Genomic DNA, 21,613 nt, shown 5'->3' on the forward strand with positions numbered 1-21,613 from the left:
AAATCCAACCTGGCCCACACAGTTCTTAGATTTTATAGGGGCCAGGCTAGACACAAGGAGTTTACGAGCCTTCCTCACTGCGGACAGAGTTCTAAATCTGCAGCTCCAGGTGCGGGCCATTCTCCAGTCAAGTTCTGTTCAGGCGGAGTTGGTCCTGAGGGCTCTAGGGTCCATGGCATCGGCTATAGCACTTCTTCCTCTTGCCAGGCTCAATATGCGCATTCTTCAATGGACGCTCTTAGTACAGTGGTCATACCTTGCTCTCCCCATGCATCATCACATATCGATCAGGAAGGCTTGCAAGGGGTGGCTCTAGTGGTGGCTCCACTCCCGGATCTCCACAAAGGCCGCCCATTTTGTGCTTCTCCCCTCTCGCCACGGTGACCACGGACGCCTCCCGCCTCGGGTGGGGGCACTTCTTGGCGGACCGTCCAAGGCACGTGGAACGATTCAGAGACCTTACTGCATATCAATGTTCTAGAGATGAGAGCAGTGCTCTTAGCATTGCTAGCACTTCAGGACTTTCTTCCCTTGGGAACAATTGCAATTCAATCGGACAACATGTCTGTTGTCTGGTACATCAACAAGCAAGGGGAACAAGGTCTTACCCTCTTTGTCGAGGCCATGAGAGTTTGGGAATGGGCAATCTCCACCAATCGCTTTCTAATAGCAACGCACATTCCGGGTCGGTCCAACATCCTAGCGGACAAGCTCAGTCGCACCATTCTGACCCCTTACGAGTGGTCTCTCAATTGTCAAGTAGCGAACGCATATTCGCACGGTGGGGAACCCTTCATGCGATCTTTTGCTTCTCCCTCAAACACCAAGTGCGACAGTTTTTGGCTCTAATACCTCCTCCCGGAGGTACCCCAAGAGGCAGCTCTGGTGCATGCTTGGCCACCCGGTCTTCTGTATGCCTATCCACCCTTGCCTCTGATGCTCCAAGTTCTTCAGAAAGCCTCTCGGGTGGGTTGCAGAATGATTCTCATTGCTCCATTCTGGCCTCGACAGATCTGGTTCCCCTTCCTAAGGTCTCACTCGGTGAATCCTCCTTGGATTCTAGATCCCATCCCGGATCTGATATCCCATCCATCCTGCATTCCTCCTCCGAATCTGGACAACCTGAAGCTGACCGCTTGGCTGCTCCAGTTCCACTCTTGATAAGGACTCGGTATTTCATCACGGTTAAAGCAATTTTGGTGGCAGCTCATAAACCATCCACTAGAAAGGTTTACGAAGCAAGTGGAAACGTTTCTCTTTGTGGGCGGGCGGCAAGGCCTGAATCCCTTCACGGTTCCTCTTCCTTTAGTGCTTGACTTTCTAACCACTCTCTTTAACGATGGTGCCAGCAGTTCCACAGTCAAAGTACAACTGGCGGCAATTTCTCACTATCACATTGGCCATGACTCTAATCCTCTTATGTCAGCCAAATTGTGTAAAATTTTTCTTAAAGGTACTTTTCTTCTCAGGCCCCTATAAAACAAGCAGTTCCTCCTTGGGACCTCTCTTTGGTTCTACAGGCCTTGACCGCCCCTTCGAGCCAGCGGCTACGGTGGATCTCAAATTCTTGTCCTACAAGACAGCCTTTTGGTAGCCATTACATCGGCCAAGAGAGTGTCTGAACTTCAAGCATTATCAGCTAAACCTCCTTACTTGGTATTTCATCCGGACCGTGTCTCCCTCAGGAGCATACCGTCCTTTCTTCCTAAAATCGCTTCTGAAGCAAACATCAATCAGTCCATTAACCTCCCTGTTTTCTTCCCTAAATATGAAAACAAAGGTGAATATAAGCTACATTCACTAGATGTTCACAGGCAACTTAGATTTTATCTGAACAGGACAGCTGGTCATAGGCAATCAGACCAGCTGTTTATTTCCTTTGCAAAATTCAATTTGGGCAAGCCAATCTCTAAAGTTTCTCTGTCCCGCTGGATTTCACAGTGCATTTTATTGGCTTATCAAGCTTCAGGAAGGCCCGCACGGAGGTGTTCATGCCCATTCAACCGGTCAGTATCTACCTCGGCAGCCTTCAAGGCTAGGATTCCTCTAGATGATATTTGTGCAGCAGCCACGTGGGCTTCATCTCATACGTTTATTTCCCACTATAAGTTGGATCTTGCATCTAGGGGTAGAGCATCCTTTGGCTCCGCGGTGCTCCGGAATATCCTTCCATGATGGCCACCCAAGATTCAGGTAGCTGGGGACTCTGTCCCACAGGTTGCAGACAAATGAATATCCTACTTCAGATTTAGAAGTTATGTACTCACCATAACGTTCCATCTGAGTAGGTGTATTCATTTGTCTGCAACCATCCCGCCCTCCTATCCCCCTGGCCTTTCAGTTTCCTGCATATTCTATGTTACCCTTTTTAGGGTATTGTTGCTTTGGCAAACTCGATCTGAGGTCATGAGGGTAGAGCAGGGCATTATGGGTGAGGGGAGGAGCTGAGAGCTTGGATCCATAGCTGGAAAACCATGCCGGTTCGGATCCGATATCGGATCCATAACCCACAGGTTGCAGACAAATGAATACACCTACTCAGATGGAACGTTATGGTGAGTACATAACTTCTAATTTTCAATTGGTACTCATCAATCACAGTGAAACCGGGTTCCAACGTTTAAGTTTGACTAGGACGTGTCCTTCAGGAGAACGTTCTAAGGTGCATTCTCCATGCCTCTCAACCAGACTTCATATCCTTTGGAAACTGCTTGCTAATGGAAAAAAAATGTTATTCTAGTGAAACATTGAGGTTGCCATCTATCCCAAATTAAGCAGGATGCTCACAATTTTTAAAGGAAAACCCCATTACTCACACTGTGTCCAAGTGAGACAGGAAATGTCCATCTTCAGAGTACAAGTAAACTGTGCATATGTTTAAAATAAACTGCAGGCTACAGTAGCTAATTGTATGTAGAACCCAAGTGCTAAAGTCAAAGTTTTACTACAGGTAAGACAGTTATCTACTTGTTTTGCAGTTCATTTTTTTGTTGTTTTTATAAGAGTAAGATGTATTTGTAATTTGCAGGGTGGCAGCTCTCAATTAAGTCCATCTTTTGGGTTATATACAGAAGGTAGCTAGAATCTCTGTCGAGGGCTGTATTAAAGCAGGAAGGGAGGGATATCAAGTGGCCAAGAACTACAGCTCTTTGAATGCGAGATGGATGGAGTTAAAAATAAATGAACACCAAGTAGAAGCAGAGAAGAATGCGTAAGGCTGAGTCCATCCATAGAGTGGCAGTCCGCCACATTTGTATTGAATTTAAAAAGATCTGTAGTTACTGGTTGAAAGGGTCTGTTTTTGCTTCCTTAGCCTGTGCTGCTGTCCCAAGATGAGTTGCCAGTTTACCCCCCTCCCCCAATCTGAAGATATCACGGGAATGTGAGTCTTTCCTATAACTCAGAAACTTAAAAATGTCAGCATAGAACAGGCAGGCAGAAAACACAGCCAGAGTACAAATAGATATGCAGTAATGCAGGCATACCTTGCATGTATGCAAACAGTTAGTTACCGAAGTATAAACACATAGATGTGGCAGCATTTTAAATATTTTTACTGAAAAAGAAACAATGCCAGGTTACTGAAACATTGTTACATTCAGCATATAAGATAACTAATGAGTTACCAGTGCTGAACTTTAACAGTTTAAAAAAAAATGCCTTCTCGCTGCATTTGCCAGCAGCATGTTGTTTATTTGCTTTAGTGGGCCCCCTGAAGTCATGGACCCCAGGCTGCTGCCCGAGTTGTCCTTGTTATAATCTGCCACTGTCTACTTGCAATTATCCTACTCTTTTTGTCACATTTAAGAAGCTCCAGAATGTCTAGTAAAGCTAAACACACACAAATACTTATTTAGAGTTCTGAAAGGGATTTTTTCAATGCATAGTTTAGAGAAATGGCATTTAAGATCCTTAGACGTAGCAACCACACACTTCTTTTGATAGACACAGTCTTGTATTTACTAGCATAACTGAAATCACAATGCTTGAGCTTGCTGCATTATGAAGTCTTAAAGAGTGATGTTAGAGTAACATAGTTTGTCAGAATACAGTGACCAAAAAAATTTTTTTTTACTGTTTTTCTTCCTTTCTAGGGTCTGTGCCTGGTAATGAAGAGAGACAAAATAAAACTGGATTTGGTTCTTCAGACTTGCTTAGCCAAGGAAAAGCTGTGTCTGGTGGTCATCAGCAGATGCCGTTGTATATTACAGGTTAGTTATCCAAAGAGCACTTTCAGACACCAATCAGAAATGGGTGCAAAGGTAAGCTGGGTGCATTTAATATGCAATTTACTTACAAATCTGTATTGTCAGTAGACTGCTGTGTTTGACTTGAAGCTTCTTGATTTATTGTTGCTTACTGCATACTTGTTATAGGTGAGTACTGTAGCTGAGTACTCTCTATTGTTTTAATGTGTGGTAATTCAAAAATCAGTCTGGAAAAATTTATTATTTTCAAATTGTAACTCTTGATTACGTGCTTTGTCATTTAAAATTTTAATGCAGAGCTCCAGTCAAATGTTTCTTTCCAAGAAATAATCTTCCTTCCCTGTAATACAGCACTAAAAGTGCCATGTACAGAAACAGCATAATTTAATAACTATTCTTGTTGTTTTGTGCTTGAACTTGTTTCAGTTTGCTGTTCTGTGAAATCTTGCATTTTATTCCCCATACATGTTTGTTCATCTGACACATCATGAAGGCTAAGTGGTGCAGAGTAGTTAGGTTAGGTTAGGTCACTGATTCTAGCAACAGAACCATTAAAAAGAAATGACTCTTAAACATGGGTATATAAATATCCCTTATCAGTAACAGATTACTAGCATCACACCACAGATAAATAGTGTAGCCTGGAGTTATAGTTGTGAGTCTGAATAAAAGTAAAGGTTTTAAGCTTTGTTTTCAGATTTAAATGAGCAAGAAAACTCCACTCACAAATTTATAGGTTCATGGGTTACTATTAGTCTAGCTGCCCTTGTAGGCCATTTTAAACCTAGCTGAATGTTTTGTTTGTTCTTGAAATTATCTGTCTCCTTTAGTGTCTAGATTAGTGTTCCCCCTTCATGGACTATATAGTCCCTCTCGCTGTAACTGGGGTAACACCGTAGATGTCTTGAAAGGCCCCAAGCATCGGTTAAAAATATTTAGGAGCTGCTTCTGTACATTAGTAATACATGGGGATTCCTGGAATAAATTTCCTACTTTCCTTCCATAGATCCAAGTTTTACTTGAATTGAGATAGTGTTGAGCTTTGTTTTACATGAATTGGGGGCGGTTGCTTTTCCATAACAGTGGAATCCTTTGTGAGATGTGCCTATCCCTCCAAATCATTGTTGATTTTGCATAAAAGGTTTAGATCCCTGGACCGAATATTTCTGATGCTTTTTGACTTGCTGATGCACAGTAGGTCCATTGGTATTGGGACCGAAGATGGTTTGTTTGCCAGCCACAGGTCATCTCCTAGCAGCCTGCAAGAGACTGAGTAAAGTGACAGGATTTTGAGGCATCCTATTTAGGGCAGATTGTTTAAGCCTAGTATCCTTTTTTGTAAGGTATTTCTGTGGGCGGTTCTAGCTGTTGTATGTGTCTGGACAGATGCATGCCAGAGGGAGTGTTATATTCAATGATTTCCTTATGAGGGCTGAATAAAGGGAGACATTCACATCCCTGGAATCTAGAAGCAGTCAGTCTGTCCCTTTAATCAATCCCCAATAGTGCCACAAAGAAGGAAATATATATTTTATTTTACTTTTCTCTCCTGATTTTCTGCCAGTATTTGATTGCATTTTTCTGAAATGCATTTTTCAAGTGCTTGTTATCTTGTGGTGTTTGTTGCAACAGTTTTCTGTGATGCACAGTGCTTGAGCAAGGCCAGTAAGTGAGCTGGGGAAAGGGTTCGTAACATCAAAGACAATAATTCTATCTACCATGTTAAAATGCGAGTGCAACGCAAGCCAGCACTGCCTAAATAATACCTATTAATCACAGGAGTCAGATTTCTCACACCCGGATGCGGAACTATTGATGTTAAGTTGTCTATCTTGCCTTCGTTCTTGCTGGTTGGGATCGGAGCTGATCCTCGGCTCCTACTCGGCCATCTTCTCTAGCTCGAGAGCTGTTTACTGACTCGAGGCTACCCCTTATTCCATGATGCCTAGCGCTAGCTACCCAGATCTCATTTGCCGCTTCAGCTGTGAGGTGTCGTTTTTCTGGCTCAGGCTCGTATAAAGTTTCTTTATAGAACTTTTTTTACTAGAAATAGTCTTTTTCCTAGGGGTTTTTGTTAGTTTTAGTCTTATACTTGTTGTGTTAGCTAAGTGTGTATTTGTAGCTTTCTTACCTTCCCTTTAGAACTCGTTTAATTTAGAGAGTTCTCCCCCTCCCCCCCTCCTTATTCCTGTCAGGTTAGTCATTTAAGTTAGAGGCTTTCCTTCTATCTTCTTTATAGGCTAGCCGTTTGAGTTAGAGGCTTTCCTATTAAAAAAAAAAAAAAACTTTAGCTTAGTCTGTAGTGTACTGTGTTTTTCTCTTTAGACTGTATTTTGATTGGTTAGCTATTATTGTATTTTTTGTTACAGGATGTCCAAAGAATCCAAGGTATCTGGGTTCAAGAAGTGTGACTCATGCTGTCAGAAAATGTCTCTGACAGATGGGCACACTTCTTGCGTCTATTGTTTAGGCGCTGTACACCTGCAGGACTCTTGTTCTATCTGCCATGCATTTAGTCCAAGAGTTCTGCAGGAGAGTAAGAATAAGCTTGTTCTTAGGGGCCTTTTAAAGCTCCAGGATTCACCGGCCAAGACTCAGCCCGTGAAATCCCCTAAATCTACCAAATCGTCGGCTCCAAGTTCGGAGCAGTCTTTGGTTCAGACTTTACCTGCTACTTCGGTTCTGGCTGGAACCGATAAGACTTATGTCCGTGGTGGCTCGAAAGGCTTGGTCAGCCCCGGATACAGTAGAACCAACTCCGAGGAGACCTGGCAAGTTCATCACAGCACCCCATGATAAGCAGTTCCTTACCAAAGGTGTTCCTGTTGATGCCATGGTGGTAGCAGCAGCCACTAAAAAAGAGTTAGTGGAAACCTCTTCATCTGTCCATCCTCCTAACAAGGAGTCTAGGACCATGGACAGATACGGGAAGCAAATGTTTGCTTCAACGACCTTTTCTATGAGGTCACTTCCATTTTACCCAGCTTCAGAGGGATCTCCTTAAAGAGCTCGGAGATACCCTTCAAGATCCATCAGCTGAGGGGGCTCAAGCTAAAGTGGCTTCCCAGCTGGCACCCCTTAATTCTGTAGTCAGCTCCTCCATGAGGCTCATTTCTTATGCAGCCGATGGTGTGAGTAGAGCTGCAGGTATGGACGTGGCCCTTAGGAGACATGCATGGATGAGGCTGTGTAACTTTGCGGAACCCTTTAGAGCGTCATTCACCAACACCCCCTTTGATGGTTCCTTTCTTTTTGGACCACAGGTGAAAGACACTTTGACTAGGTGTGAGTAAGAGGGCAAGACTCTCTTTGCCATGGGAGTCCATTTTTCCACTCCTTCCAGACCATACCCCAAGGGTCAGAAGAGTGGTAAAATGTGGTTCCGAAAATCCCAGGGAGCCTCGCCTGACACACATAGCGATTTTTCCCTTCAGGGGCAGAGGGGGAAATAACAACAATAGATGCCGCCCTCGTGGCAGAGGGGGTCCGCAGAACCAGGGCAACAGAAAATCCTTCTCTGAGAAGCCCTTTCAGCATCCCTGAAGGGTTGCTCGGCTGCCCGCCTCTGGAGGCAGTTGGGGGAAGACTTTCACTGTACCCAAAAGCCTGGCAAAATTTAACGCAAGACAAATGGGTACGGTCAATTATATCCGGAGGTTACAAAATTCCCTTCTCTCAACACCCCCTACCATCAAGCAAATCCCTTCCAGATGTTCCACCCCATCTGAGGGACCAAGCAGTCATAGAAGTTTCAAGACTGCTAGAAAAAAAGAGTCATCCAGGAAGTCCTGGCAGACCACCACGGATCCGGAACTTACTCAAGGTTCTTTTTGGTACCAAAAAAGACAGGGGACTGGAGACCGATTCTGGATTTCAGCAGACTAAACAAGTCTGTTCAAAGAACAAAGTTTCGGATGGTCACGCTACAGTCCATTCTACCCTTTCTGGGTCAGGACAATTGTTTGTGCTCCATATATCTTTCAGGATGCGTACTACCACATCAAAATGGACAGGCTCTCCAGGAGATTCCTTCGCTTCCAGCTGGGAGCCAGTCATTACCAGTTCAGAGCTCTGCCCTTTGGTCTCACCTCAGCCCCCAGGGTGTTCAGCAAATGTATGGCAGTGGTCACGGCTCACCTGAGATGCTGAGAATTCCAGGTGTTTCCATATCTAGATGACTGGCTCCTCACTGCTACTACCAGGCATCAACTTCTGCAAGCCAGGGACTACACTATCAAAATCTGCTCCCAGCTAGGCATTACAATAAACTTCGAAAAATCTGCCTTGTTGCCCTGTCAGTCTGTCATCTATATAGGAGCAGACTTAGACACAAAGAACATGTCCGCAAGGTTACCGCCAGAAAGGGCATCTACAATTCGCCAGCAAGTATAAATTCTAATGCAGAGCAAAAGGATCCAAGTCAGGTTCGTCCTTCAAACTCTGGGTTCCATGACAGCGGCAATTCTTCTAATCCCACTGGCCCGCTTTCACATGAGGATCCTTCAGTGGCTTCTGTTCACACAGAGGTCTTTCTAACAGCTACCCATGTCTCACATGATCATGATTACAGAAGCATGCAAAAGGCACCTTTCTTGGTGTATGTTCTCCCCACTAGTGACTCAGGGCAGACCCTTCATTCAGTCTCCTCCGGTTGCCAATGTGACCACGGACGCCTCCCTGATAGGGTGGGGGGGCATTATCAGGGCAGGACAGTCCAAAGCACTTGGCCTCACGAGTACCACCTGCATATAAACATCCTAGAAATGAGAGCCATGCTCCTAGCATTGCAAGCTCTTCAAGACTCTCTCCCTTCTGGGACCATTGCAATTCAAACGGACAACATGTCAGTGGTCTGGTACATCAACAAGCAGGGCGGAACCAAGTCCTACCCCCTATGTCAAGAAGGACTCAGACTCTGGCAGTGGACGATTTCTTCCCAACGATTTCTGATTGCGACGCACATCCCTGGGAGGTCCAACGTCATAGCGGACAGGCTCAGCAGAGCTATTATCATATCTCACGAGTGGTCTCTGAATCAGGTAGTTGCGGATCTGATCTTCCACAAATGGGGACAGCCTTGCTGCGATCTTTTTGCCACCCCCTTCAGCAAATGCAGCAACTACTTCTCCCTTCTTCCGCTTCCAGGTCACTCACCCAGAGACGCTCTAGTCCACGATTGGCCTCAGGGACTTCTTTATGCCTTTCCTTCATTTCCCCTGATTCCAAAACTCATACAGAAAGCAATATCATTGGGTTGCAAAATGATCCTCATTGCCCCCTACTGGCCTTGACAGATATGGTTTCCGTTCCTGCACCATTACCTTCTCGATCAGCCCTGGACACTGAATCCAATTCCAGACCTACTGATTCATCAATCAGGCGGGCTGCATCAATCCCTCCAAACACTCCAGCTCACAGCTTGGTTGCTCCACTTCCAGCCTTAGCCAGGCTTCCCAGCATTTTCCCGGCCGGGCGTGAGATTACTGTCTCCTCTCACAAGTCCACAACTAGAAAAACTTATGCTAGCAAATGGAAACGTTTTTCTTGTTGGGCAGAGGCTACGAACGTAGATCCTTTTTCAGCCCCAGTCCACGAAATGTTGGAGTTCCTAGCACAACTTTTTCATTCTGGGTCTGCTTCTGATACAATCAGGGTTCAATTGGTGGCCATTTCTAACTTTCATGTCGGGTTGTCTAATTCAAACATTATGTCTCATAAGCTCTGTAAAGCCTTTTTAAGAGGGACTACTCTCCTTAGACCTCCAGTGAGAGATCCCCCTTCTCCTTGGGACCTTAATTTGGTAGTAACCTCCTTAATTATGCACCCCTTTGAACCTGCAGCATCCTGCTCCATTAAGTTCCTATCTTGGAAAACACTTTTTCTGGAAGCTTTTACTTCAGCTAGACGCGTCTCTGAACTTCAGGCGCTATGTGTTCATCCTCCATACTTGGTTTTTCATAAGGACAGGGTTGCTCTGAGGACTAATCCCTCGTTCCTTCCGAACGTCTGCTCAGAAAACAACTTAAACCAATCTATAGACCTTCCTGTGTTTTTCCCTAACTACACCAACAAGGCAGAATACAAATAACACCAACTGGATGTTCATAGACAGTTGCGTTTTTACTTGCATAGGACTAAGGATATAAGGAAGTCGGACCAACTATTCCTTTCCTACGCTCTAGGCAAACAAGGTCTCCCAGTTTCCAAAGTGACCTTATCCAGGTGGTTGTCTCACATTATTACTTTCATTTATCAATTGAGAAACAAAGAGTTGCCTGTCAAACCAAAAGGTCATTCTACTAGGGCTTTGGCCACCTCGGTAGCCTTCCAGTCTAGGTTGCCCATGGACTCTATCTGTGCAGCTGCTACATGGGCAAATCCTCATACCTTTATTTCTCATTACAAGCTAGATATGGTCTCCAGGAGCAGAGTTGACTTTGGAACAGACTCTTCAGAACAGTGGAACCAATGAGCCGCCCAGGATTGTAGGTGCTAGGGACGCTGTCCCAACCAGCAAGAACGAAGGCGAGATAGACAACTTAACATAAAGAAGTTATGTACCTACCATAACGTTCCATGTTAGTTGTCTTCATCTCGCCTTCTTTCTTGCGTTCCACCCTCCGTCCCCCTGTCCTATTGGATCGAGAGGAGTTTTGGTTTCACTGGCTGAGTGTTCTCTGGTTTGTTTCCTCTACTGACTTAGAGAGTATGACAGGTATGCTCAACCTGTTTGTTTAGACAGGTTGATTCTCTGGCTATGTCTGGGGTTAGCTATTACAAATGAGATCTGGGTAGGCATCATGGGATAAGGGGTAGCCTCGAGCCAGTAAACAGCTCTCGAGCTATAGAAGATGGCCGAGTCGGAGCCGATCCACCAGCAAGAAAGAAGGCGAGATGAAGACAACTAACATGGAACATTATGGTAGGTACATAACTTCTTTTTACAGTCTGAAAAAAAAGCTCTGCTACTTTTTCAAGTTGGACATTGAAGTGTTCCTTAGAATTCTGATGCTGACAATCAAAGTAGGCAGAGAGAGAGGGAGGGAGAAGAAGAAAAAAAACCCAGTAAATTATCCTCCCAGCTGGCTATGTCTGCTGCTCTGGTGCCAAGGGATGGAAGTCTCAAGACACTGAAAGCTGGCGTATGCATGCATTATGGCTGCCCAAATCAGTGATGGTGGTTGTGTTCCACATATAAAAGGAAAACACATTCATGGACAAAGACGGAGTGTTGGTTTGCCCCTGTAGTGAACCAGGTGTTCACATCACCACCAGGAAGAGGATTTAGGGCTTCAGTACAAAATGCTTTCATTGAGAGGATGTTGAAGACCGCACAGACTTCTCCAATGTCTGTCTGGATGATGGCCCTTTGTATAGGCTCCCACGTTGGTGGAACTGAGAATGTTCTTCAATGTTAGGAAACAGATGGGTTTATATACCACTGGGGAGAACTGATTGTTGGTTGGCTAATGGAAGAAAAAGATGATAAAAAATTTAACCAGGTGAATGTAGTGATGTCTTACACTGGTAGCAGAAGGTAGATGTCCAGATATATAAAGAGTAGCAAAATTTGACCTTTCAACAGCGCTAACTAGCTTCATGGAATTGAGAGCACAGCCATGACTAAACCTCAAATGACTTATGCTCACTTGCTAACCAGGTGCTGTAAAAGCTATCCTGGGAGGGGGCTGATAGTTAGTTACCTTGGTTGGCTCGGCCATCTTTGGCAGGATGGAATTGGTTATTTTCCACCATAGGAGTGCCAGCTGTGGGAAGGCTTACTACTGTGCTGTAGTATACAGGGAAAGGAAGTGAGCCTGGCCAAGAAGTGTGTTCATAACTCTGAGCATCTTAATCAAGTGGAAGTGAACATCAACAAGCAGCATGACATATCTAGGCATTGCACTGCACTTAGTGGTTTACAGGTGAAGAGTTCTGAAGTGTATAAGAAACTTCTAACTTTACATAGGATAATGACCTCTGTCCCAGCATCTCATGCCTGCCTTGTGGAGTTTTCCATTGCCAATACCAGGGAGAAATGACATATTAAACCTTCAATGAGATTAATTTTGAAGCAGAAGAGGAACTGATTAGATGCCTAGGACACAGAGATAACTTGATAACTTTTATTAAACAGACAAGCTTTTGGATTGATGAGCTCTCACTGGGTGTTGTATGTTATTAACAAGTTGCTAATGTTAGATACTTGTGTCTGAAAGGGTAAATAGTTCACTTTTTTCCAGTCAGCTAAAAGAAACACTTGAAGTACCAGTGTAAGAAAAAAAAATCTGTCTGCAGTTGTGATGCTTAGAAATATGAAATGCATTCCTCAGATTCTGATGCATTGTGAGTGAGCCTGAAAGGCTAAATGCCTGGATTCATGGTCTGCCATAAAAGTGAATTCCTTACAAGAATGATACATTACAATCTGTGTTCATTTAGAAGAGAAAATCTAGTCTGATGGTTAAGGGGAGTGTAAAAAAGCCCTGGCATGTGTAACAAGACTTAAGGTATAGGCATGTATGTTATTCTACTATTTTATATGCTGTAGCTTTCCTTTTGATTTTTTTTTTTTTTGTACTTCTGTTTTCGTATCATGGTGGTCATGACTGAAAAAGGTCAATTTTGATCAGAGCACTAACCTAAATAAATAAATCATTGTCATAAATTCCAGTAGAGATGTGATGGGGGATTAGTTAAATACAGAAAAGAGTGACAATAAAGTTATAATTTATTAGTCTAATGTAAAATACTGGCATTAATATCCAGGTCAGAATGTTATTAAAAAAGAAGGCACTGCCAAGAGAATAATTTGCTACCTTTAAATTTGTAATATGAATGCTTGTGAACAAGGTACTGTAGAGCATTAAAATACATGTAACATGCAGTTACTCTGATTCACAGGATGGTGTTCTAGTTACTAGTGTTTGTGGTTTTATGCTGATTCAAAAATGTTGACTGTTTCAGAAGGTTAACACTTCTTGAAGGACCGAGATTTGTGTAATGTTAGAACTTATATTTTATTCATGCAAATAGGACAGTTAATATTGTATAGGATTATGATTGATTTTAATTTGAATATTTATTTAGTTGCTTTTGTTTACCAGGAAAGTCTTACTGTGCTCAGGACTCATTTTCACCAGAGACCAAGGGAGAAAAGTTCCAGTTCAATACAATACAATTGAACAGTGGCAGTGACATCTAACATAGGCACTCTATACTTAAGCACTGGAAGTGGTAGTGTGTATACATTATGTACATAAACATGGAGAGCAAAAAATCAGTAGTAGAAGTATATGCAAACAAGCATTGTCTTATAATGGCAGTTATTCATTACATTATTGAGACAGTACTCAGACATATTGTAGGTTGTAATTTTACGCAGTTGTACTATTTCAGAAGGGATAAAGAATTCGGCACTGAGAGCAGTTAAAGAAGAGAAGAATGGTTTAATCAGGTAGAGAACATTTGCAGTGCCATGAGTTGAGTAGGTGTGTTAGTTGAAGCTTGAAAGACTTTAGTGATGGCTCTTGTCTAACTGTTAGGAGGATGGAGTTCCAGGTTTTGGACACTTTGTGAGTATAATAAGGAGCAACCACACAGGCTGTTGATTTGGATATACATAGTATGGCTTTGTCAAAAGAGCACAGAGCCCTATCTGGATGTTAAGATTGTATTACGTTTGTTAGGGATGGACAGTCATTTGGTTTGTATAGTAGCTTTTGTACAGTAGGGAGATGAGTGTATGAGTTGGTGGGGTAGCTCGAACCACTGGAGGTGTCTGAGTGCTAGTGGTGTGATCTGTGGGGGGAGGTTAGCTACAAATTTTGCAACCTCGTTGTTGCACAGTTTAAGCTTGTTTAGCTATGTTTGTTGAATGTTGGTAAGTATTGGTGCACAGTAGAAAGAGTGGGTAGGAGGAGGGTTATGGCAATATGAGATCTAGCTGTGTTATGGGTTAGCCCTGCAGGGAGTCCCAAGTATTTGGTGAGTTTTTTTTTTTAACAGTGATATATGTGGATATTGAATCATCTATATGAACTCCTAATAGCTTGATATAGGTGACAAATTGTAGTTTGGTGGTGTTAGAAGAGGTAACAGAGAAGTACGACTTTTTTTTATTGAAGGGAGTTTTGGAATAAAGAGAATTAATTTTGATTTGCTGGGATTGAGGAGTAGCTGGTTGGAGGTCAGCCACTTTTCCACTAAGGAGAAAGATTCCTGAGTCCGCTGAAGTAGGGAATCTGTGTTTTTTTTTTTTTTTTTTGCTGAGTACTGTACTCTGGTGTCATTCTTGGTTGTAAAGGCAAGGTCATTATCACAATGCTAAACAGGATAGGACCAAGTATGGATCCTTGTGGAGCTCCAACTGATATGGAGAGAAACCGTGAGATGACAGTCAGACATTTCCATACCTGTTGGCAGTTGGCAATTAGCAAGGTAGCTGCAAAACCAGGGAGGGTTATCAAGGCCTATGCTAGAAAGTATTTGTAAGAGAGTAGTGTGGGGGACAGTTTTAAGCTTTAGAGAGATCAAGAAAGGACAGATAATAGGTTGCCTTTATGTCTGTTCATGCTAATTGTGTTAGTGAAGCTATGGAGAGCCATGGAGGTGCTATGGTGGGGGCAGAAACCATGCTGTGAGGGAGATAGAAATGTTTTGGATGATATAGTGAACTAATTGGGACTGGAATGCATTTTTCAAGTATCTTGGCAATGGGCCTGTAATTAGTGAGCTCAGTTTCTTAACCACTTTTATGGATGAGGAAGATGTAACTTTTTCCCCCCATAGAAGCGTTACATAGGGGGATTCATTGAGTGAGTGGTTGATCAGTATAGAGACAACTTAAGCTATGGCCTCTGTTGCATGTTTTTTAATAGTAGAGGTGGGGACCATCTGGGGGGATAGTGTGTGTGGGGATTTTGGGGGTTGGGATTTGCTGTGGATATTTTTTTCTTGTTATTAAGAATGAAAATGATCTAATGAAGTTGGAGTTTAATGCATTTGCAACATTTGTGAGGTTGTTTAGATAGCTTGTTGATGAGTGTTGTGTTGAGTGGGCAGGGTTTATGAGCTAATTTATGGAAGAACAGATTAATTTGGGGTTATTGTGATTATTACTTTGGAGATTATATTTACTTTGCTTAGTTCTGTTTATGAGTTCTTTGCATTTTTGATGGTTAGCTACTTGCATTTGTTGCCTCAGTTTTCCAGGCAGCATCTTGAAGTTTTATAAACTGTTGGGATCTTCTAGTCAGCCAAGGGGCAGGGTTTGACTTAACTCTTTGTTTTTTTCTGAGTGGGGCTAGTTTGTTTAGTATGCTTAGGTATATGCTGTTAAAGTGTGATAAAGCATCATCAAGAGGTACATATTTTATCATTGTCCAGTTGTGCTGATTTGATGTATGAGACAAATGTGCCATTTTCAAAATATGAGAGGTTACTTGCCACTATGTTGTTATTTTTGGATGTTTGTTTTCTTAAAGCAGATATGGAGATAGTCACCAGAGTGGGGGAGAGTTCCTGAAGCAGAGATTTTAGTCTGGGTGGAGGAGAGTATCCAGTCTATGGTGGTTCCTGTGTTTTTATTACTATAACGAGATGGTGGGAGAGGTGATTAGTTGAGTAAGTCTGTACAGCTGTATGTTTTGAGATGAGTTTCTAGAGGATAGTCAGAGACGGTCAGTATTAAAGTCTCCCAGTATTAATTTTTTCTTGAGGAATGTTAGAAGTGAGCCAGCAGAGGATGTCTTCTGTAGTAACATGATTGTTACAAGGTGGGATATGGACTCCTGTAATGTACATAGATTTGTGTTGGTTTAATTTGAGAGCTGTGACCAGGATTTCTACTCTTTGTACCACCTCTAACTCCTCCCCAATTTGAGAGAGTTGTAGGGTATTTTTATTGCAATTCCTCCAACACTTATGTTTTCTGTCAACTCTGTAGATTTTCTAGTTTGGAGGGAGTATCTCATTCATTAGTTTCATTTTTCAGCCAGGTCTCAGTGCCACAAAGTCAGGTAAACCATGCATGAAATTCTGGTATCCTATAGATAACCACATATGTTAATGTGAACAGCGAGTAGAGAAGAGGAGCTTAAGGAAGGTTGTGTAGGGGAAGTGGGGTGGTTATAGGGAGGATGTTGGGCCTGGGTTACGGTGGATATTCCCACTAAGTTTTAAAGCTTGAGGATTATAAAGAGCGTATGTCAACCATTTTAGTTCAGATGTAAGTTTTGGACAGAGGTTTTTACATATTAGTTTATGGTAGTAAGTTTTATATTTAAACAGATGTGTAAATTTGAGATGGAATAGGGTTGGAGTTATGTCAGTGAACGGCTGGTGGGAGTTGGTAGATAAAGTTTGTGAGGTGGAAGATAAAGGGGTTGAAATATGAGATAGAGTCATGAGTGATAGGAGGTTCAATAGGAGAGGAGGAGAAGGAGAGTAAGTGCTACTGGGTAGAACATGTTAGAGGAGTGAGTGGGTTGTTTGGGAGTGTTACTTCATGAGATTCAATCTTGGGAGTTAATATTTTTGAGATGGAAGATTTTAGGGTGAAGAATGGAGTCTAGTGAGCCGTATGCAGATGTTTCTGTATTTGTATATTGTTGAGCGGTGGTGTGAGTGCGATTTTAGGGTTGGGGTGTATTTAGCTGTATGAATGATTGTGATTTTCTGTATATGTAGGAAAGTGTGTTAGTCCGAGTCTGAGGGGAGAAGTGTGTGTGAGATGTGATGTGGGTGCTGTGGGTGGGGGTTATAAAAAGATTGAGGAAAAGGGGGGGATGAGAAGAATGATTGGATGGAGAGAGAGTCATGGGAGTTTGGAAGGGTATAGAGTGGAGGAAGTTTGGAGGGGTAGTTGTAGTGAGGTTGGGTGGGAATTGGGGGGTACAGTAGGGGAGTTAAGGACAAACTTAGTGGGTCCACCCGGCAGGAAAGAGATAAAAATTATTTTAAAAAAAGAGCTGACTAGCCTCAAGTCAGGTTAGTGAAAGGCTGATCAGGTAAACAGTATGCAAGCAGACTTGAAATTAAATAGTTTTGTGCAGTCTGGTATATGTTTGTTAGCACAGATAGCTAGTATATTCCTGACAGTAACAAATTATAGAAGGGGTAATCAGGCTCTCTAGGGCAGATTGTTTGAACAGTTAGAGGGTCGCAAAGGCTTAATTTGTATTTCCTGTTTTATTATGGTATATTAACTTACTAATGTATGGGAGCAGATAGCTTCTGAAATAAATTAGCCTTATCATTATGGTCAAGCTCATTTATTTGTATATTTTTTATTCTGTAGTCTGTTGAATTACCGGAGACTACGCCCCAAGACTTTTTTAGTGTGCATGCTTTTACGACAGGATGCATACTTTTTTTTACTGGGACTCATAGTAAAAGAGTGAAGACCTACAGTATTGTCATTTGTACTGGCTAGCCATCAATTTTAGTTGAGAAAAACATACCCAAGCAAAAGGGTACTCTGCCCTGTAAGGTTTCTTCTTGGATCACCAATTTCTTACTGCAGCTGGTTGTTGCTGATTAGGTCTCAAGGGTGTTTGTGAGGAATGCTTTTGATGACCAGGGCTGGTTCCTGCTTCAGGGAAAATGTCTGGACAGGGTCTAGGAGGTAAAAGTTGAGAGGGTGAGAGAGAAGAGGTACACCAGGAGGAAAGAGAGAACAATTAGATTGCAAATACAGTATGATGCAGGCAGAAGAGACATAGATTTACTTGGAGCATGTTGTCCTCACAATTCCACTAAATCAAGTTTAAGTATCCTTTCTCTATCAGAAGCTGAACTCCAGTGTGAGGTAGTGGGAGGGGCAGTGTGCTACTGTATATGCAGATGATTGACCTTATGTGACTTTAAAGAACTGTTGTTAATCTGTACTGGCTATGCTTTTCTAAATGGCAAATGTTACTGTACAAGCACTTTTTTTCTGTATCATGCTAGACTAAACAGTTGTATGCAATTTATGTTATTACAAATGACGTAAAACCAACAAACAAAGACAATGTCACATACACATGAATGGCTAAACAAAGGCTTCTAAAAAAGTAAGAAAACTTATAATAAATTGAAGGTGAATGGTGCAGCTACTGTATGCTTAATATCCAGCCTCGAACTGTTTTAGTAGTAGTTTTACAAAATATAATTTCATCCAAGAACATGTGTACAGAAATGATAATTTTCCATCTAAGTTTACAGACTGTTACCTACTTTGAAGTCATCTATAGTTACAAGTAGCTGATAGCCCTTGTATAAGCATAAAATTAATAAATAAGATTATAACAAAACTTTGTATTTACTACCACAACTTTTTGAAGATATCAGCTAGAATGCAGTTCTGACAAGTTTACACACATAGTCTGATTCTAAGACAGCTAACTCACTTGATCTTCCATGTTTTGTTATTCCTTGTTAGCGAAAACCCAGTCCTGTCTAGCATAATCTTTCCTCTTTTGTTAATCTCTGTTAACCAAAGCCCTTGTAGTCGAGGGAGGTGCATCTCAAGTCGTTAACATCCACGTGCAGTGTGATAGAATCATTATAGTACTTTTATCTAATGACATGGAAAGACCTACAACGTAACTAATCAATTAAGATGTAGGAAGCATCCAATCACAGGAACCATCACAGTTTGGATTTGTCAAAGGCAGATTATGTCAGCTCAGCCTAGGTGACTTTTTCAAAAAAGTCACCAAAGTACTGGATGAAGGGAAGATGTACACACTACCTATCTTGACCTGGCCAAGATCTTTGACACTGTATCCTACTCTGGCATTGCTGATAAGCTTGCCAAAATGGGAATAAATCCCTTCATCACCTGATTAACTGGAAACTGTCTCACAGATAGGACACAGGAAGCCAGGACAGGACTTGACCCCTCAAGAAAAAGACCTGTCACAAGTGGGTTTCCATAGGGCTGTGTTCTGTGGTCACTGTTATTTGGCATGTACTTCTGAGAAGTCAAAGCAAGCAGCAAGGGCCTATGGTTGACCAAGTATGCAGATGACTGGAAGCTTTTTATAGCTAAAATGTCTTTCTGTCTCAGTTTTTATGTTGGGGCAAACTGTTAAAAATGTAACTTTGAATTCCTTGGCCACTCTTGTGGATAAGCAAGCTAGGCAGACAACACTGTCTGGTTAGGGTCACTTATTTTTGTTAAAAGTAAATAAATTAGGAATTTATTTAGTTTAAAAAGATAAATAGCCCATGGTGCTACTGATCAAAGAAACCACAGCTGAGGTGCCTGGGGGAGAGGGGGTGCTGTATCTGACTAACTCTGTTTGCTTTATCCCACTCATAATCTACCATATTCATTGTCTAGATCGTGGACTGGATGAAATGGAAAAACTGCAAATTGAACTGTATATTGAGTAGTATGTTGAAGGGGGAAGAAGAATTTCAGTTGGTGGGTAGCATGAGGTAAGTTTTAAATGCTGGCAGTGGCAGGCAGTAAGATATGGACAAGTGGGTAGCTTTGATGCAGTAGACTCTGGGCTAGTAACGGTGTATTTGTGTTAAACAGAGTTAAAAACTATTAGTTGTGACCCTTATTTTATTTGTTTTAATTTTATTATAGACTCTGACTTTAGAAGATTGCTGGTTGCAGAGGTTGTTTTTGGACAAGAATGACCAATCTTGCTGTTTGCTCTTTTCTGGCTTTGCATGACTGATGTGATTTGTGTGAAGCAAGTGGGAAGCCTTTAGCTACTGTTTATGTGGAACAAAGTTGAAATAAGTTACTATGGCCATTAATTTATTTTTTATCACAGTAATACCTTTGAGGTATACACAGTCAACAAGGTGGCTCTATCTGCCAGGTGGAGGGAGGAACTGTCTATACATGAAAGTAACTGACACTTTTGCCATTTATGCAGTGATTAATGTGGCTTTGTGGGAATAATTTTTATTTGTGTGACGTAAACTGTAATATTTATTTGTAGCTAGTGTGTGTTTGTAAAAAAATGTGAAGTACACTGCTCTGGACATTAAATTCCTGGTTGTAGTTAAATATATAACTAAAGTCTAAGCATTCAACAGTGCAAGTATAACTGGTAGATATGGAGAGCATCTGTGAATTAAAAATTAATAATCCTGCATTCTTGATCAGGTTGAACAGTCAATAGTCTGGCTGTACAAGGCTAACTTAAAATTTGTATAAAGCACTTTGGAATACTTTACTGTGAGCATTGCCATTTTGTAATCACAGATGTCTGCGGTGTACACATTCAGTTAAGTGAGTATAATTGATGGAAATGGAGTCTGCCTGCCTGCAAAAGTGATTTACTCTTTATGTTTGATTTCTGTTAAATAGTCATTAATCTGGAGTGGCAAGGACAGTATCACACACAGTATTTGGTGAAATCATTGGAAAACAATCCATGCTTCAGCTTATTATTATTATATGTATGTATGTATGTGTATGTTGGGGGAGTTGCACTGAATTTAAGAGTAACAAATTGGTCATAATTTATTTCGCATTTCATCACAGTCCAATGTTAGCATTATAAACATTGGTCATCTTTGATTGTTTAGGTAGGATATTTGAGAAGGGAATTGATAATTGACTCAGTAGTGCAGCAGTGCTGTCATCTTACACTGACTGGCCATCTGGTTGTTTTTTTAGATGAGGCTCCTTCTTTGTGGAGCCTGCATGTCATCCATGTATTTGTGCAGATTTTATCTGGGTGCTCTAGATTCTGTCAACACCCCAAAGTCATATTGTAGGTGAATTGGAATTCTTCCAGTTAGTTGTAGTCAGGTGTGTGTGTGTGTGTGTGTGTGTGTGTGTGTGTGTGTGTGTGTGTGTGTGTGTGTGTGTGTGTGTGTGTGTGTGTGTGTGTGTGTGTGTGTGTGTGTGTGTGTGTCTACATGAGTGGAAAAATGACGATTTGTTATTTTAAAATTGTGGATACAAACCAATATTAGCAGGAGTATTCATGTACCTTCTGGGTACAATGGAAAAAAACAGTTGTTTCATTATCCTTCAAAATTAAGGCATAAAAATGCATCCTAAGACCGCTATACCCTCAGAGTTTCTGAATGCCCCATACACCCCCAAGTGTATAAAATGGATTTTGACGCTGGCTTAGAGGGGCCTCTACCTTAAGTACCTTCTAGTCTAAAACTAATCCTACTCTGTTGTGTACAGAGAATGTTATTACAGGCTGTGTGGGGGATGGGGACAGTGTAGCCATCATTTCTTCAGCTTTATTCACTGTGAAACCTCAAAGGTGTGCACAGAAAGTCGCTATAACTTGTCTAGGGGTAGTGTACTGTCCAGGGGCAAGAAGTTTGTCTTTCATTGTTGTTGTTATTTTTTTAGTTTCATCACAATAAACCATCAGACATGGATACTGGTGGCTCTGTTTTGAGTGCAGGGGAAAGGAAGCTTGTAG

At 41.9% G+C, this 21,613-nt stretch overlaps 1 protein-coding gene across 2 annotated transcripts in view; it reads left to right on the forward strand.

Annotated features, from left to right (window-relative positions):
- POP1 (POP1 homolog, ribonuclease P/MRP subunit) overlaps positions 1-21,613 on the forward strand; it is a 1,346,230-nt gene that overhangs the window by 66,162 nt on the left and 1,258,455 nt on the right. For both annotated transcript variants that reach the window (XM_044065635.1, XM_044065636.1), the window contains exon 3: positions 4,095-4,211. In XM_044065635.1, coding sequence (XP_043921570.1) covers positions 4,095-4,211 — 117 coding nt within the window. The remainder of the gene's footprint in view (positions 1-4,094; positions 4,212-21,613) is intronic.

The sequence above is a fragment of the Protopterus annectens genome, chromosome 3.part0, assembly GCF_019279795.1.
Source record: "Protopterus annectens isolate FY-2018-M chromosome 3.part0, PAN1.0, whole genome shotgun sequence".
NCBI classification, from domain to species: domain Eukaryota; kingdom Metazoa; phylum Chordata; order Ceratodontiformes; family Protopteridae; genus Protopterus; species Protopterus annectens.